At 64.6% G+C, this 15,672-nt stretch overlaps 5 protein-coding genes across 5 annotated transcripts in view; 2 read left to right on the top strand and 3 right to left on the bottom strand.

Moving 5' to 3' along the window:
* The window catches only part of EMIHUDRAFT_449985 (hypothetical protein), a gene marked incomplete at both ends in the record, with an annotated part of 5,505 nt that extends 4,437 nt beyond the window's left edge, over nucleotides 1-1,068 (bottom strand). The window contains 2 exons of the mRNA XM_005780809.1: nucleotides 165-506; nucleotides 581-1,068. Coding sequence (XP_005780866.1) covers nucleotides 165-506; nucleotides 581-1,068 — 830 coding nt within the window. The remainder of the gene's footprint in view (nucleotides 1-164; nucleotides 507-580) is intronic.
* A 2,208-nt stretch (nucleotides 1,069-3,276) lies between these two features.
* EMIHUDRAFT_434765 (hypothetical protein) lies at nucleotides 3,277-4,160 on the bottom strand. The gene is made up of 4 exons (XM_005780808.1): nucleotides 3,880-4,160; nucleotides 3,751-3,809; nucleotides 3,537-3,671; nucleotides 3,277-3,462 (listed from the first exon to the last, which is right to left on the bottom strand). The coding sequence occupies exons 1-4, from the start codon at nucleotides 4,145-4,147 to the stop codon at nucleotides 3,322-3,324; spliced, it is 603 nt and encodes a 200-aa protein (XP_005780865.1). The 5' UTR covers nucleotides 4,148-4,160; the 3' UTR covers nucleotides 3,277-3,321.
* Nucleotides 4,161-5,916: 1,756 nt separating this feature from the next.
* On the top strand, nucleotides 5,917-7,244 carry EMIHUDRAFT_99928 (hypothetical protein; the record flags this gene model as incomplete). The annotated part of the gene is made up of 2 exons (XM_005780807.1): nucleotides 5,917-6,493; nucleotides 6,601-7,244. The coding sequence occupies 2 exons, from the start codon at nucleotides 5,917-5,919 to the stop codon at nucleotides 7,242-7,244; spliced, it is 1,221 nt and encodes a 406-aa protein (XP_005780864.1).
* Nucleotides 7,245-7,553: 309 nt separating this feature from the next.
* EMIHUDRAFT_449983 (ribosomal RNA small subunit methyltransferase) lies at nucleotides 7,554-9,307 on the bottom strand. The gene has a single exon (XM_005780806.1). The coding sequence runs from the start codon at nucleotides 9,145-9,147 to the stop codon at nucleotides 7,678-7,680; it is 1,470 nt and encodes a 489-aa protein (XP_005780863.1). The 5' UTR covers nucleotides 9,148-9,307; the 3' UTR covers nucleotides 7,554-7,677.
* Nucleotides 9,308-9,751: 444 nt separating this feature from the next.
* On the top strand, nucleotides 9,752-11,077 carry EMIHUDRAFT_353418 (hypothetical protein). Its single transcript, XM_005780805.1, is given in 3 exon segments — nucleotides 9,752-9,821; nucleotides 9,839-10,440; nucleotides 10,515-11,077. 2 exon segments carry the CDS (start codon nucleotides 9,859-9,861, stop codon nucleotides 10,974-10,976), a joined length of 1,044 nt encoding a protein of 347 aa, XP_005780862.1. The 5' UTR covers nucleotides 9,752-9,821; nucleotides 9,839-9,858; the 3' UTR covers nucleotides 10,977-11,077.
* Nucleotides 11,078-15,672: the final 4,595 nt, after the last annotated feature.

Genomic DNA, 15,672 nt, shown 5'->3' with positions numbered 1-15,672 from the left:
GAGGTGTGGGCTCGCCGCCGCAGTCGTCGTTGAGCTGAGAGAGCTCGAGGAGCTTATCGGCCATCCTGTCGTTGGCGAAGGCGGGGAAGTCCTTTGCGAGGCCCGCCATCGCCTCCCCGTGCCTAGCGTCCCGCGAGACGCTGTCCCGCGAGATGCTGCAGTACCGCGAGATTGCGCTTGCGGCGCCGCCCGAGTCGGCAACCACAACGATGGGGGACGGGGCGCGAGCCGCCTCGAGGACGGTTTCCATGGTGCCCGGCCCGCCGTTGACCACGAGGACCACCCTCGGGACGCCCTTGCGCTCCACGTAGAAGTTCTCCAGCCGCGAGCGCAGCTTGATCTCTGTTCCCCACGCGCCGCGCCCCGCCAGCCCGCTGTCGACTAGGAGGAAGTGAGTGTGCCCGCCATTCAGCGGTGCGCCGTCCTTGGAGGGCGAGGGCACGTTGGTGTACACCACGCGCCGGAACTGGCCAGCCAGCTTGTCGTTGCCGTTTGTGGCGCCGTACCTAGTCACAGCGCGGCGCCGTGTGAAGGGGGCGGGTGCTCGACCGCGCCTCTCCCCCCCCGAGAGGCGGCGCACGGCGCGATGCCGATGACGGGCACGGAGAGGTGCGACTCGAGGCAGGCGTCCCCGACGAGCTTCATCACGCCGGTGTCGGTGCCGCCCGTCACGATCCACCCCCGCGACGACGTCGCCGCCTCGACGAGCCCGCTCTTGAAGGCACGGGCGAGCGGCGGCGAGAGCTCAAAGTCGCGCGCGCCGCCGGTGACCGAGATCAGAACCTCCGGCTTGCTCACGCCCCAGAAGCCCTCGACAAACTTGGAGAGGAGGCCCGTGGACGACGTCTCGGACAGGACGATGTACTTGGCCGCGCGATCCGAGAGAAAGACGATGTCCCCATGGTCGCACGGGTCACCCATGCGGTTGCAGAAAACGCTTGGGCCAAAGTCGCGGAAGACCGTCTTGGCGTGGCGGAAGCGGGCCTGGATGAAGAGAGCGGAGCGCGAGATGTCGACGAAGCGGTGCTTCTTGTTTTCGCTGTCCTCCTTCTTCTTGCTGGTCCGCATCTCGCCACGACCCACGAGCGGCGGAGCACCTGCGCGATCGGCCGTGCCTGTGTGGGGGTGGTCCGGGTGCCGTCCGTGTGGCCTGGGCGCCGCGCGCGGAAAGGGAGTGGCACCGCGTGGGCGAAGAGGCGGGGAGGGCTGCCGAAGTGGGTTGCCAAACAGAGGCGGAACACAGCGCCTCTCTGGCGGCACGACACGCCGTTCAGCTCTTTTTTTTGGAGAGGGACCGAGAAGAGGCTTCAATTCCTGTGTGTGAAGACCTAGCGGAAAATTCTCCAACGGTGCACATGTGTGGGAGTTGATCGTTGCTTCCCTTTCGCGAGGCGGTGCGGAGGCCTCGGTCTCCCCTGTGTGCCCAAGAGAGAGAGAGAGGGTTGCCAAACACAGGCGCCTCCCAACAAGGTCCCAACCCACTCCTTGGCGCACGCTGTGTCCCTTTTTTTTGAGCGGTGCAAATGTTCTGCTGCTGCCAGTTTTTTTTCTCTGCCGACGCGGCAACGCGCATGCAAGGCCTCTTGCGTGCCCGCCCTCGTCACGCCGAAGACCAATCGGCGTCGGACCGCGGTGAGACCGCGCCGCCCTCCGCGCCCGCCCGCGCCCGCAGCGTGAACACATACGCGCGTCCCTCATCGCACGGAAACATACACGCCAGCCGCGCAGAAGCCCCACATTGCAGCGCGCATTGGCATGCTCGCGCCCTGGGCCGCCGACGACCCGGTCGGGCGGGTTGCGCGGCCGCCGCACACCTCCACCAGGCGCACGACCACCCGCAGCGCGCCGCAGCCCACCGCGCAGCCCTGCCAACCAGGCCTGCGCCTCAAAGCCTCACAAACAGGGCGCACAGCAGAGTACAGCACACAGCACACACCGGCGGCGCGCGCGCAGCACACGCAGACGCACGCGCGACCCCATCACGCACTCGTGCACAGCACGCGCGTCGCACGCCAGCGCAGCGCCACACACAGAGCACACTTCCCATCAGCAGCAGCAGGCCTGCCACAATCCACACCTCACACACGCGCGCGCACACTCCCCACTGCCGGCGCACGCATTGGGCGTCGCCGAGAGGAACCAACTGGTGAGGCCAAAGTGAGTTTATGGATGTGTGAGAACGGTACGGGACACGAGGAAGCACGCGGACCGACTCGTCGGTGACTCTGCTGCACGCCGTTCAGACTTTTTCTCAGCGTGAGCGAGACGTGGAAGAGTGCCGCCGTCGGGTAGGACGGGTCGGCCCGGAGCATCGGAGTAGCCGTCGTGGTCGCGGCGAGCAGCGCCGGCCACTCCGGCGCCGCGTCGGCAACATGGGAGCATGTCCACCGCCACTTCGCGGTCGCAGCGCTGTTTGTCACCCGAACGCCGCATATCCCTCTCACCCTCTGGCGGGCCAAAGATCGACTCGCATGTCGTTGTCGATTTTGACTCGACGGCGGCCCATGGAGGCATCACGTCTCCATGCCGCCGTCAAGTCGGAGCCAGTCTGCGGCGACCACAGCGCTCACCGCAGGGATATGCGAGCTTTTCAGTGTCAAGCGATTGCGCGAAATCCTACACTGGTGGATTTTGCCGGGGCGCTGTCCACCCCCTAGTGCAGGTGGACAGCCCGTTCTCTGGTAGGACGGGAACGAGATGATAGTAGGGAGTAGAAGAAAGCAAAGAGGAGCCCTGCGCACGCACGACTCCGCAGGAGAAGCCCCTCCCCAGACAAAACACAAGGGAGAGGAGGGTGGGTCACAGAAAGCTGCGGCCGCCAGCGACAGAGCGTCTTGCTGGCGGACGGCGAGAGGAACACAAAGGGACGTACGGACGTCCATCCACTGGGATGAGAATACTGGAGATCTGAGAGATCTTTTGTTGTTGAGATCTGAGCACTGAGGTCGAATCTGTCGATTCCACAGCCCGCCCACAGGAGCGCCGCCTCAACACGGGGTCTCGGCTCTATCGAGCCATGCTAGCTCCAGCCGCAGCCCCACCCGGCCGCCCGAGGGTGTTCCCGCAGGCAGAGAAGACTAAATTAATCCTGGGCGGGAAGCAACCCGTCCGGGCCGTCGGCGTCGCCGCGCGTCGCGGGGGGACGCCATCACCCTCGCCCAGGGTGCAGGGATCTACAACGCTGTCTTAAGGTCCGACCTGTGGGCTCTGCCTGCGCTCGGCACCGGGCATTACACTGCCTCGGTATAAAAAATGCGCCTGCGGGCGGACCCTCACATCACAGATCACAAAACATGTCCGCTCTCGATATCTCTTGTAACACTAGCAAAAGTGCGTGCTTCTCCGTTTGAAGGCACGGTTCGGATTCTTGGTGCGTTTCCGCTTCTGCCGCACCGGTGCGGCAGCGCCCGCCGCCTCCGCCTCGCTTGCCGCAAGCGCAGCGGCGCTGTCCTCGTCGCGCATCTGCAATGGCATATACGCTGGGGTCGGCCTGCGCCCCTCCGACTCCCTCTCACTATGGGCGGGGCGGGCCGCACCTTTGCGATGCGTCGTCGCAGCTGCGGCGCCGTCTTCTGGTGCGTGTTGAGCTTCATGTCGCGCTCCATCGCGGCGTAGTCGTCGCCGTGGCGCGAGACCAGGTCCTGCAGCACCTTCCTCTCGCCCGCCGGCACCTGCGGCGGCGGCGGCAGGCGGCGTCGAGCGGGCGGCCGGGCCGCGACGCGGCGTGTGGCGTCGCGCGGGCCAGCTTACCGGCCGGCAGGTCGGGACCGAAGGCCTCACCTCGTCCTCCAGCGGGTGGTGCTCCTCGCCTAGCAGCCGCCGGCCGAGGCGGGTCAGAGGCTGACGCACGCGGCGGCACTGGCGCGAGCGCGCGCTCACCGGTCGGCTCCGCGGTCGGACCCTTGAGCCGTGGCTTGAAGCCACGGATGCTGCCGCGAACCGCTCCAATCTGGTTGGCATCCGCGAGCAGGCCGAGATCCTTGTAGTTTTCGTACTGCGACTTGGAGACGTCATACTTTGAAAGGTGAGAGCTGTTGGTGATGGCACCGCTGTTCTCAGAAGGCAGGACCGTCTTCTTCCCCTTGCTCCTCTGCCGCACCTTTGGCCGCGACTTGGCTCGCTTCGGGCGTGCGCGAGAGCGTGGCATGTGTGTTTCCAGCACTGCACTGCTGCTGCGTACCTCTCAGGCGGACTTTTTTCTTTTTTCTCCTGCGTCCCAATGATTGCGGGCCCTCAGCGGAGCTGGGAATAGGACCGCCGCAAGCGGCGTGGCGTGGAGCGGTTGAGCATCCCTCCGGGGCCCCTCTGCGCCGGGGAGGCGTTGTTACAGGCTAGGACGCAGTCGCCCTTTCTTTTCAAACTCGGGGCCCACCCCCCCCAGGCCCCAAATTACGTGTGAGTGTTAGAGTTGTTTGGTATTGCTAAAAATCTCTCTCTCCCTCCGCTACGCTCCGACCCGAATTTGGAGGGCCTAAAAGTTTAAGGTGTTGCTGCGCAAAAGGGGTCGGACACAGGGCGCAGCTCATGCTAAGAGCTAGAAGGGGAGCTAGAGAGAAAGAACGACTACCCTGTCTGTCCCGTTATTGCGTACGTACACCAACACCACAAAAACTCTCTCTCTCCTGTCCTCACTCAAGGGGGGTCACAACTACCGAGTCTCTCAACTAGCTGCCGCGTTGCCGACCGAGAGCGGATCTCCTCCTGCTCCGCAAGGAGGGTGGCCAAGGCTAAAATCTTGCCGGAGCCGCCGGGCGCGTTGACGACTTGGAGAAGGTCGCCCTTGTAGGCTTGTACTTGCTGTAGAGATGCTCGAGGGGGAGCTTTGTGGGGCGGTGCGCAGCCAGGCCAGCAGTGAGGGGAGGTGCACCCTCACTCTCCTCGGTTGCAGAGCTCGTCGGAGGCTGCGGCACGACGGGAGGGTCGCGACAGCAGTCCTCGGGCGAGCCGACGCGCATGTCCAACCAGCGCTGGGACTCGTTGTGACGGCAGACGCCGGCTGCCTCTCCAACCGCTTCTGCAGCGTCCTTCTTTGCCCGGTGCATGGCCATGGGCTCGATCCGATTCCGCAGCGTGTCGTCCCCAGCGGCGGTGCTGCGCGGGAGGCGGCCGCGGGCACGCTGGGCTCGATCAGCGGCTTTCCCTCAGTTGCTCCGAAAGCACGGATTTGGCGGACGTTCTTGGCTTCAATTTTACGAATGTCTTGGCACCACACCCTCGACACCCTCGACACCCTCGACACCCCTCGACACCCCTCGACACCCCTCGACACCCCTCGACACTGGCAAGCATGGTACCGCTGCCTCGACAGGCCTCGACAGGCCTCGACAGGCCTCGACACCTCTACCCCTCGACAGCAGCTCGACACCCTCGCGCACCGGGCCTCGACACCTCGACACCAGGGCTCAGGCTCTCCGGAGGCCGAGGACGGCCGTCCGTGAGCCTTGGGAGGTGAAGTGCGAGTGTACTCTTTGTATTGGAGACCACACCAATGATCCAATGTGCACAAGGTCTCTCACTCAGTCTAGCTAACGCGGCGGTGCCGGAGTGGTCGGTCGGTCGGTCGGACGTCGGTCGTCCCGGACGGGGACGGGCGGTTCTGCGGTCTCGACCTGCGGTCCTCCCTGGCTGGGAGGAAAAGGAGGGACAGCGCCGACACCGCTCTGATTCGATAGAGGCACTTGGATTTTGTCAGATCGGCGTGTTCACAGACGGTGTCCCCACACGGCGCCCGCTTAAGCCTCCTGACTTTGTTTGAGTAAGGTCTACGCCCCTAGTTTGAGCATCCCTCGGCGCCGCCCCTCTAACAGCGGTTTTTGAGAGAGTGTAGGTAGGTAGGTAGAAAGGTGAATGTGTGTGTGCCCTAGAGTGGTGTTGTAACTACTGTTGTCGGCCCCCCACCCGCGAAATCCATGCCCGATGCTTCTGCCCGTTCCGACCATCGCCTCGCTCCTCGCCGCGGCCCTAGCCCTCAACCTGCACTACGTCCTCCTCGGTCGTCCGTTTCTCGAGGGTCCGCTCACCTCCCGCCCGGTGCTGGCCGCGGGCAATGCGGCCGTCGGTAAGCTGGTGAGGCGCACGCTGACCAGAGAGGGCGTGCCCGAGCCAGACCGGACTGAGACATACTCAGATGGCACCTCGAGCGGCCGCGTCGACATCTACGAGCCCGAGGCGGAGAGCGTCTCTCTGGGCGAGCCTCGCACCGCCATCGTCTACTTCCACTCGGGTGCTTTCATTGCGGGCCACCGCAGCTTCGGGGCTGGTGTGTGCGGCTTCTTCGCGTCGCACGGCGCGGTCTGCCTGTCCGCTTCTTACCGCCTGACCAACAGCGGTGATGGCGTGGCCGGCTGCATCCAAGACGCGTGGGCCGTGCTTCGCTGGACGCGGGCCAATGCGGGGCGCCTCAACATTGACCCATCGCGGGTGGTCGTCGCCGGGGACAGCGCGGGCGGCCTGCTGGCCACCTCCCTGGGAACGGGCCTGCGTGTTGGAGCGGGTGTGGCTGCGAGTGAGGAGCTTCCTGCGGCTGTGATTGGAACCTCCCGCCGCCGCAGCGGCCGAGAGCCGGCGCGCGGGCAGTCGAGCTGCTCTTTTGTGCTGTAGGCAACTGGCCTGTGACGACGCTCGGCTCGCGCAGCTACGTCCCGACGCGCACAGCTGAGGGCGCGTGGGAGGCCACCGGGGCCGGTGACGACTTTCCTGTCGAGAGCGCATTCGTCCCGTCCGAGTACGGCGACTCCGCCGAGAGGACGCAGGCGCGGCTCCGGCAGGTCCTCGCGGGCCGTTTCCTCCTCTTCGGGCGCCGCCTCGGCGGGCTTCTGCCCCAACCCGCATACCCCTCCGATGATGCGGCGTCCGTGTCGCCTCTCTGGTTCGCGTCGAGGCCAAAGCTGCCTCCGATGCTGCTGCTGACGGGCGGAGCGGACCAGGTCGTGCCGTGTGACCAGACGACTCGCTTTGCAGAGGCGGCTCGCGGCGCCGGGAATGACGTCACGCAGCTCATCTTTGAGGAGGCGGGTCACGGCGGCGGCGCCGTGAATTGCGCTGCAGGGCGTCGCGCGACACTCGACTTCCTCCGCTCCAACGGCCTGCTCACCGGGCCCGAGAGGGAGTCGGACGACCCGCGCGACGCACTCGGCGGGACGATGAGAGCCTTCAAGCTGCAGGCTGTCGAGTACTCGCCGCCGCCGCTGCCGCTTCGCCCGGCGGCGACGCTCAGACTGCGGCCTCGCCTGATGCCAAAGTGATACAAGGGGCCAAAGTTAGGACGTGACGATCCTGCATAGCCATAGGTGAGCGTGTGAGCATGCCCGTACCGTGTGTGCAGCTGCAGGGTCTCCACATGCGAGACATGCACGATCAAAGTATGGCGGTTTCACACAAATCAACGTACATTTAGGGAGCGACAGCGAGGTCCCCCCGGTTTCGGCTTTAGTCTCTGTGTGGACTGTGCCCGCAAAGCGCATGCGCAAAGTCCAAAGAGCGACACACCGACAAAAAGGGCCATGTACATCGAACTAGAGCACACGCGCTCGTGCGCGATATCGATCTGTTCTCACCGTTCTATCTCTCCCCCACACGTCACACGAACACATCTAACACAACGCGAAACGAGAGAGATAGAGAGACAGAGTCAAGTGTACACCGACAGTCACGGAGAGGGGTCGTACAGGCGTCACGCTAACTGACCTCTTGCATAGAGAGCGTTGCAAGAAATTCGCGGCCGCTGTTAGTACTCCGAGACCCACCTCTCCTCCTCGAGGAGTCTCCCCCGCCCCTGCCTCCTCTCCCCTGCCCCCTCTCCCCCTTGCGCAGCAGCGCGACGAAGCCGCCCTGGTGCTCCTCGCTCGGGAGGAAGGTGACGCCCTGCGGCTGCGCGCGGCTCAGCGCGCCGCGCGGCGGTCGCAGCGGCGCGAGCGTCGCGCCTGGCGCCTCCGCTGCGAAGCGCTGCACCGCCTCCTCGTTCTCGGCGCGCAGCAGCGAGCAGGTGGTGTACAGCAGCTCTCCGCCCGGCGCGAGGCGCGACCACGCCGCCCTCAGCAGCCGCTGCTGCGTCTCGCACAGCGCCTCGACGCTCTCCCGCGACTGGTGCACCTTCGCCTCGGGCCGGGTGCGCAGGATGCCGCTCGCCGAGCACGGCGCGTCGAGGACGACGGCCGAGGCGCCGCCCTCGCCACACGCCGCCGCCCACTCCTCCGGCCTCGTCGCGTCGCCGCACACCACGGCGGCGCGCCCCTCCCCTGCGAGGCTCTCGCGCAGCGCCGCCGCCTTGCGCCGCGACCGCTCGACCGCAACCAGCCGCGCGGCGGGCTGGTGCAGCAGCAGCGCCCTGCTCTTGCCGCCCGGCGCCGCGCACAAGTCGAGCACCGCCTCGCCTGCGCCGACGGGAGAGAGCTGGCCGACGCCCCACTGCTGCGCGCCGTCCTGCACGAAGACGCGCCGGCTCGCCACCCCGGGCAGCGACCCGACGTCCCGCGGCCGCGCGTGCAGCGAGACGCCGAACCGCGTGAACTCGAGAGGCCTCGCCGCCACGCCGCTCCCCTCGCTCAGCCTCGCGGCGTACTCGGAGGGCGAGCCGGCGGAGCTTGCCACCGCGAGGTGGAGCCGCGACGGGCGCTGCAGCAGCAGCGGGCCGAAGGCGTCCAGGCGCCGCGCCCCGAGATTCGACACGAGGTCCTCGTGCAGCCACGCCGGAAGCGACAGCCGCTCGGCGGCGCCGGCGCGCGAGAAGAAGCCACGCCCTGCAGCGGCGTTGCGCACCACTGACTCGATCGGCGCCTGCGCCCACGCGCGCCCGAGCTGTGCGCAGCCCTCCGTGGCGCTGCGGACGACGTGCGCTGCCGAGGCCGGAGTGTGCTCGCACTGGAAGAGCGCAGAGGCCATGAGCAGGCGCAGAGGCATGTCCTCGACCGCCCTCCAGGCGCGGTCGCCTGCAGCCGCAGCAGCCGCCGCGTCCAGTCGACGCTCGTACTGGTGCAGGTGCCTCAGCGTGCCCGCGACGGTGTCGTGGATGACGCCGCCAGCCCGCGCCTCGAGCCCGGCGCTCGCCCGCGGGAGGGCATCCTCGAGGCCGCGCTTGCGCTCGATGATGTGCTCGAGAGCACGCACGGAGCGGATGAGGCTCTCCGCGCGGCGCGCAGCGCGCGACATATACACATGTATAATGCTGCGTCCGGTGGCAGCGAGCGAGAGTCGATCAGCGTGTGCGTGCGCCGAATAGCTTCCTGGTTGAGTCGCGACCGGCCCGAGCTTCTGTGTGCCGGTGTGTGTGCCAGTCCGCGCCAGTCTGCACTCCAAGTGCTCCGTGTGTCTCAGTGAGATGTTTGTCTACTCGAGTAAGCAGTGGGCGCGCCACGGAAGAGAATTTCCGTTCAAAGCAGAACGCACGCTCACCGATCCCACGACAGCGAGTGTGGGGACTACATGATCCGTACGTGAAGGGTGGAGCGTCCGCGGAGTTAGGCAGCGTGGGCGGCTGGGCGCCCCCCACTGGCTGGGGTCGAGGGTAAGAGGACCTCTGCCGCTTGCTTGCTTGTTCTTGACGTCGTTGACCCAGTTGGCACGCCCAGGGGATTTGAGCCAGTCGGTACTCGCATTGCGCGCCTGCTTGTTGACGTTTTCGGCGTCGCCCGCCACCGCCGCCATGGAGATCTGCTGCGTGTGGTGGACGACAGACCGCCCCAACACCGGTCCGTGTTAAAAAAGAAACTGGGCGCGGCGGCGGTGCTTTGAGGCGTCGCACAACTGCAGAAAATTTCGGTCCTCTCACTTCGGCCATCCGTCGCCGCCGCTGCCCACGCCGCTGCAGCCGTCGCCGCACGCCGCCCAGTCCTCTCCGCCGCCCAGCCCGCCTCCGCATATATGAGACTGGCCCGCTCCAGCCTCCTCGCCGCCGCCGCAGCCAGCGTCGCGCCGTCGCTGGCGCCCGGCGAAACCGCCGCTGCGCCAGTCGCTTCCTCCTCCTCCATATCGCTGCCTCTCGAGAGGATGGGAGGAGGCGTCCTGACCACGGGTGCCTTCATCGACGGCGAGCGCTTCCGACTGATTGTCGACACCGGCTCGCCCTACCTTGTCGTGCCGCTCGAGGAAAAGTGCGCCGCGCAGTCGCCTCGGCTCTCCTATTACGGGTGCGCCTCGCCTGGTCGGTTCCGCGCCGCGGGCTTCCCGCCCACCTCCGAGCAGTACGGGGCGCTGCCCGGCCGGGTCCGCTGGCTGAAAGGCGGCGTGCGCTTTGGAGACGCGCAGCCCGAACGCGAGTACGCCGCCGTCTTTGGCGCCGCCGACCGCGCGGTGATGAGCCAGAGTGGAGGTGCGCTGCTCGGGCTGATCCGGCAGGTGAGCACGCAGCCGGGCAGCACCATCCCGAGGGAGGACCTGCGGCCGACCGCGCTCGCTCAGCTCGGCGTCTCCTCCTTTAGCCTCGACGCGCCCCGGCGCAGACTCGCCCTCAGGCTGCGTATATGCTGTGTACTCGCATGAGAGCTGTTGGTGTGCTGCACCATGTTAGGCGGAGGCTCACCCTCTCGAGCGAGCCGCTCCTCGGCGAGAAGGAGGATGCGCTGCAGCTGGTCGACCCGCGCCCCTTTGGCGACGGAGTAGAGCACGTCTGCATCCGCGTCGAAGGCGACGCAGTCGCAGTCAACGGAGCGACGCGGGTGGCGCGCCGCCCCGTGCTGTGCGTCTTGGACAGCGGCCTCAGCGGCTGCGTCCTCTCGCAATCGCTCGCGGACGAGCTCGGCCTCGGAGGCGGGCCGCTCGAGTCGCTCGAGGTGGCGGTCCGGACGGAGAGCGGCCGGAGGGTCGTCCTCGGCTCGAGCCGGCGGCAGTCGAGCCTCTTCTACGCGCAGCAGATCCCCCTCAACTGGTTCAGCGACCGCAGCAACGGGCCGCACGTCGTCGCGCTCGGGCAGTGTGTGCTGCAGGGAGGCGCACTGACTGTCGACGGCGCGACGAGGAGAGCAACGTGGGCCCCCGCGTAGCAGTAAGCATAGTCCTTTCTTGCTGAGGTTGATGCTGTTGTTGTTCGCGCCTCTTTCGGTCACTCACGGTGTAAATAAATAAATAAAACGGTCAAACTCTGAGAGGAGATGGGATTTAGGGACATGTGTGTGTTTCGCACACAATTCACAAAGTTCACAAAAATTGAGTCGCCGCGACGAGTCGGTCCGCGTGTGCCTCCTCGTGACAGAGTCGTGGGTCGCGCATCGTTCTCACCCATCCATAAACTCCCTTTTGCCTCACGATAGCGAATCTGAATCCTTAACCCTTTCAGCATTCAGGCACACATTTTCGAGCGAGTGAACAGCAGCTCCTGAGCACGGCGCCGAGGCGCCTGTTGATACGGTAGGTCCAGGTGTGATAGCCCTGGATGGGCAATGCTACGCCTACTTGGGCCTCAGATCACCCGACCGCGCGGTCCCGGTGCTCTGCGTTCGGATTTGTGACGCCGCCGCACCGCGCCGCGGCCGGGGGCCCGCCGGAGGACGAGGATGGCCGTGACGGAACTATACGAGCTCTGGGAGATTCAGTGTCAATGAGTATATTGTAGAGACTGACCATGTGCACAATATCTCTCAGTCTAGCTACGCCAGAGGGGAGGCGATGCCGGGGCCGTACAGCAGCTTGATGGTGTTTCGCCGGCGGCGAAGCGGCCGCGTTGCGCGGAGCCCGGAGGGCTCGGGGTGTCTGAAAAGACCAATTTACGTCGGCTGCGGCTCAAACGACACTGTGTGGCGTAATCCTCTCATGTATGGGATCCCTATCATTGAAAGTAGCAGCCCGCGCGGTTTGTCCGCCCGAAAATTTGGTCGCGCGTTCGCCCTCCATGCATGTCGGCCGGTGCCGGCCCCTCGACCATCCACGTGCCTCCCCTGCCGGACAAGCTTCGGGCCGAGCCACGGCAGGAGGAAATCGGGCCGGGCAGGCCGTACGCGAACGCGGCCGCCTTCAGTGCCGATCACGCCCGATGGGAGCAGGAGCGAGACGCCCGCAGGAAGCTGATGGCAGAGCGCCTAAAGGCACAGAAAAAGGTCCATGAGCAGAGCCGAGACCGCACTGCACGCCAGCGGCCGCCCGACGACGGCGACCGGCGAGAGAAGCAGAGACAGCAGCAGCATAGCTCAGCGCGCTCGCAGTCTTTCAAGACGCCGACAATCCAACTCTTCTTTCAGCTGGCCAACCTCACCTGGTTGGTGCTGAATTCCTCGGCCAGCGGAGTCAGGGAGCGTCTTTTGAGTGCGTGGGAGAAGGTGCTCGGGAGACGGCCGCCCCCGTCAGCGACCATCCAGTACAGCGTACGGGAGCCACCGTCAACGCTCGGCGGCAAGATTCCTGTCGATATGCAGCAGGTTCAGCGGGAGAATGCGCAACGTATTGTCAAGCTACAGGAGATGGGAGCCAAGAAGGCCGATCTCGATCGGCATTTCATCGACGAGGTATTTATACGAGGCCTCTTTGGCAGAGGAGCGAGAATGTATCTCGAAGAAGACCACCGGTCGGACGAAATCCGCGTGAGGTGCTACGACGGCCACTGGAAACGGGAGGGATCATTTCTCGAGTTCACTGGGAGGGGATGCGTCAAGTTCAGCAACGGAGAGTTCCATGACGGGGAGTTCGTCGATGGACATTTGGTGCAGGGAGTTCGGGTGTTTCTCTTGAATGGACGAGAGGAGATCGTCAAGGTCAACCGTCGCGATGTTGCATGGAGGACATACATGGAGCAGGGACAGCCAATGATGGCCAGGTTGACAGAGACGAGTGACCGCATCACTCATGAGTCTGAGGCAATGCAGAACTGGTTTGAAGAGCAACGACGAGTCCCAGGCAGCTATTTCTGCATCATCATGGGGGGAATTCATCAACGACCAGGCACCTTGGTCCTCACGGACGACCTCTTGCGTGAGTGGCGGGCCAGTTCGGGGTACCAAACCTTCTGCAAGGAGAACAAATGGCCGTTGCGGTGTGTGTCAGAAGACGTGTACAGGAGACTCGATGCGGATCTGATCCGAAAGAACAACATTACGTGTGAGGGATTCCCGCAGCTGCCCTTCCAGTTCGCGTACGACTCGCTTCTGGACCGCATGTGCCGTAGCCATGAGCGGGACTCAGAGCTCAGAGCCATGCTCAGAGGCTGCAGCCACTATTCGTTCACTCGCAAGGATTTAGAAGAGAGAGAGCAGGCCCGAGAGGAACAGATCGAGGAGCTGAATTCACAAATTGAGGATCTGAGTGCGTCGATACTATCTGACCTGCGACGAGAAGTCGATGCAATGTCGCCGTACGAGGTGCTAATGAATGCACCACAACCTTGGAGTGAATTTTCACCGGAAGAATGGCTCGACATGCACAGGTTGAGACCGCAAGAGCATCGGTTGGCTGCGGTGCGTGTTAGGATTGCGGAATTACGGGCTTTGAATTGGAATACGGAATTATCTCAATTGGAAAAGCCACGTACGGAATTGGATTCAAGGGCGGCTTTGGAACACGGAATCACGGACTTTGAGATCCGAAGGTCGGAGCGGGGGCTGCGGTGCGTGTCAGAAGACCTCTTCCGATCGCTCAGTGTTGAAGAGATCAAAGAAGGTGACGTAGCTTGTGACGGATTCCCACAGCTGCCCTACCAATATGCGTACGACGCGCTCCTTCAACGGTTCTTCAACGGTCATGCTCGCGTTGCCGAGCTCAAAGAGCTACTCAAAGCGAAAGACGAGAAAGAGTGGAAGAAAAATATGCTCGAACGTTCTATGGAGCATATTTTCGACCCTCCACAGATTAGGGAGTTGAAGGCTCAGATCCGGTCTGATCTATGTCGAGTGATCAATGCAATGTCGCCGTACGAGGTGCTAATGAATGCACCGTTCCACGAGACACCCGCCACGAGCGATTTGTTAGATTGCGATCTCAAGTACGACGCAGATACTCTTGAGCACTTCAGCTCACCTTTCGGTTACGAAGGCCCGGAGTGTTCCTTTACCTCTCTTTTCTGATTTGACTACTGATCTCTTGATCTATTCTAGACGTGCCACATCACTAGACACGCCACGCCCCCGGGGCGGGTCCGGCGCCCAAGGGGCGCCGGCCAATTGCTCTAGTATGGCTAAATATTTACCCAGCCGTTTTAAAGTTCCAACGCTACGACGTGACCCTTAGTGCTAAGCCGTAGAGTATGTGAACCACACAATATTCACAAATGAAGCGAAAGGCGTACGCTTTACATATGAACCACACTTAATGAAGGTTGAAGCGAAAGGCTGTGGGTTAATCCTCAGATTTTAGATCAGGACGCTGCGTGCCAGTCTAAGGGACGTATACGTGTACGTCAGATAGACCTTGTCAAACGGCGAAAAAATGAAACCCGCCGGTGTCGAAGCTGCACTGCTGCTCCGGCCTGGGCTTCACGCTTGAGCGGCGCCACGGCACTCACCACTCTCTCGCTCTAGTAGAGCTCTGGCCGGGCGCTTGAAGCTGAGCAGGCTAGTCCTAGTGCTCCACGTTGGTGCCCTCCTCGAACCACGAGAAGGGTCGCCACCGGCGGCGCTCTCTGCTGCGCGATCCGAAGGGGAGGAGGGCGAGGGCGATGGAGGCGGCGTCGAGCAGCGCGTCCTCGACGGCGTAGAGGAGGAAGCCGAGGAAGAAGAAGCTGCGGGTGGGGTCGCGCCGCGTCTGGCGGAGGTCGGAGGGCTCGGCGAGGGCGAGGGCCTGCTCCTGCTGGTCGGCGGCGAGCCGCGCGAGCCAGCGCGCCTCCCACGCGAGCCAGAGGCGGCAGGTGGCCTCCCACTCGAGGGCGGGCACGCACGCGGCGGCGGAGGCGGCAGCGGTGCACTCGGGAGGCGGACCGCGGAGGACGGCGGCGGCGACGGCGGCCGCGTCGGGTGCGCCGCCCTCCTTGGCGCCGTCGGGCGGAGGGGGAGGCGGTCGGAGAGCGTCCCACGAGGTGAGGAGCTGCGCGTTGAACGCGCGCTGCATGGCGACGGAGGGGAGGTCGTTTGGCGGGTGGACGAACGGGTCCTCGAGGACGGAGGCGGTGGAGTAGAGGCCAGAGTAGCCTGTGCGGGGGAGGGGAGGGAGAGGGGCGGGGCTGCGCGGCGAGCCGAGGCGAGGCGAGGGGGGACGGGGAGGTCGGGTATACCTCAGCAGTGATCTCCGGCGGCGTCTCGGCGTCTATCTCGGCGTCTATCTCGGCGTCTATCTCGGCGTCTATCTCGGTCTATCTCGGCGTCTATCTCGGCGGAGTCTCGGAGTGTGTCTGGCGCCCATGATGGTGAGGAAGGTGAGGAGCGGCGGAGTCCACTCGACGATGCCTCGCTCGAAGAAGCTCTGCGCTGGCCGCTCGAGGCCGACGGCAAGGCCCTGCTCGGGCAGCTGCGCCATCTGCGAGGCCACCATGAGCGGGAAGGTGACCGAGAAGGTGAGGAGGAGGAAGGCGACCATCTGAGCGTACGGCCACGGGAAGGGCACGTCCTCGATCTTGCGTGCCTGTGCCGGAAGGTGCCGAGAGGCCATGCAGCGTGTCTCAGACTGAGCACACGCTTCGCGAACTTCTTCCTCCTCACAGTTAGCATCTCGCTGTGCAGTCGCGCGCCTGCCGGAAGCCCAAGTTGCCGTCCGAAAGCACCTGTCGAGAGGCGGAGGGGGAGACGAGGCGTGAGGCGTGGCTCGTGTGCCCGGGGGTGAGGC

This window comes from Emiliania huxleyi (assembly GCF_000372725.1).
Source record: "Emiliania huxleyi CCMP1516 chromosome Unknown EMIHUscaffold_21, whole genome shotgun sequence".
NCBI lineage: Eukaryota > Haptophyta > Isochrysidales > Noelaerhabdaceae > Emiliania > Emiliania huxleyi.
Note: the sequence above shows the minus strand (reverse complement) of the source record. Positions and strands in the feature narration are given on the sequence as shown.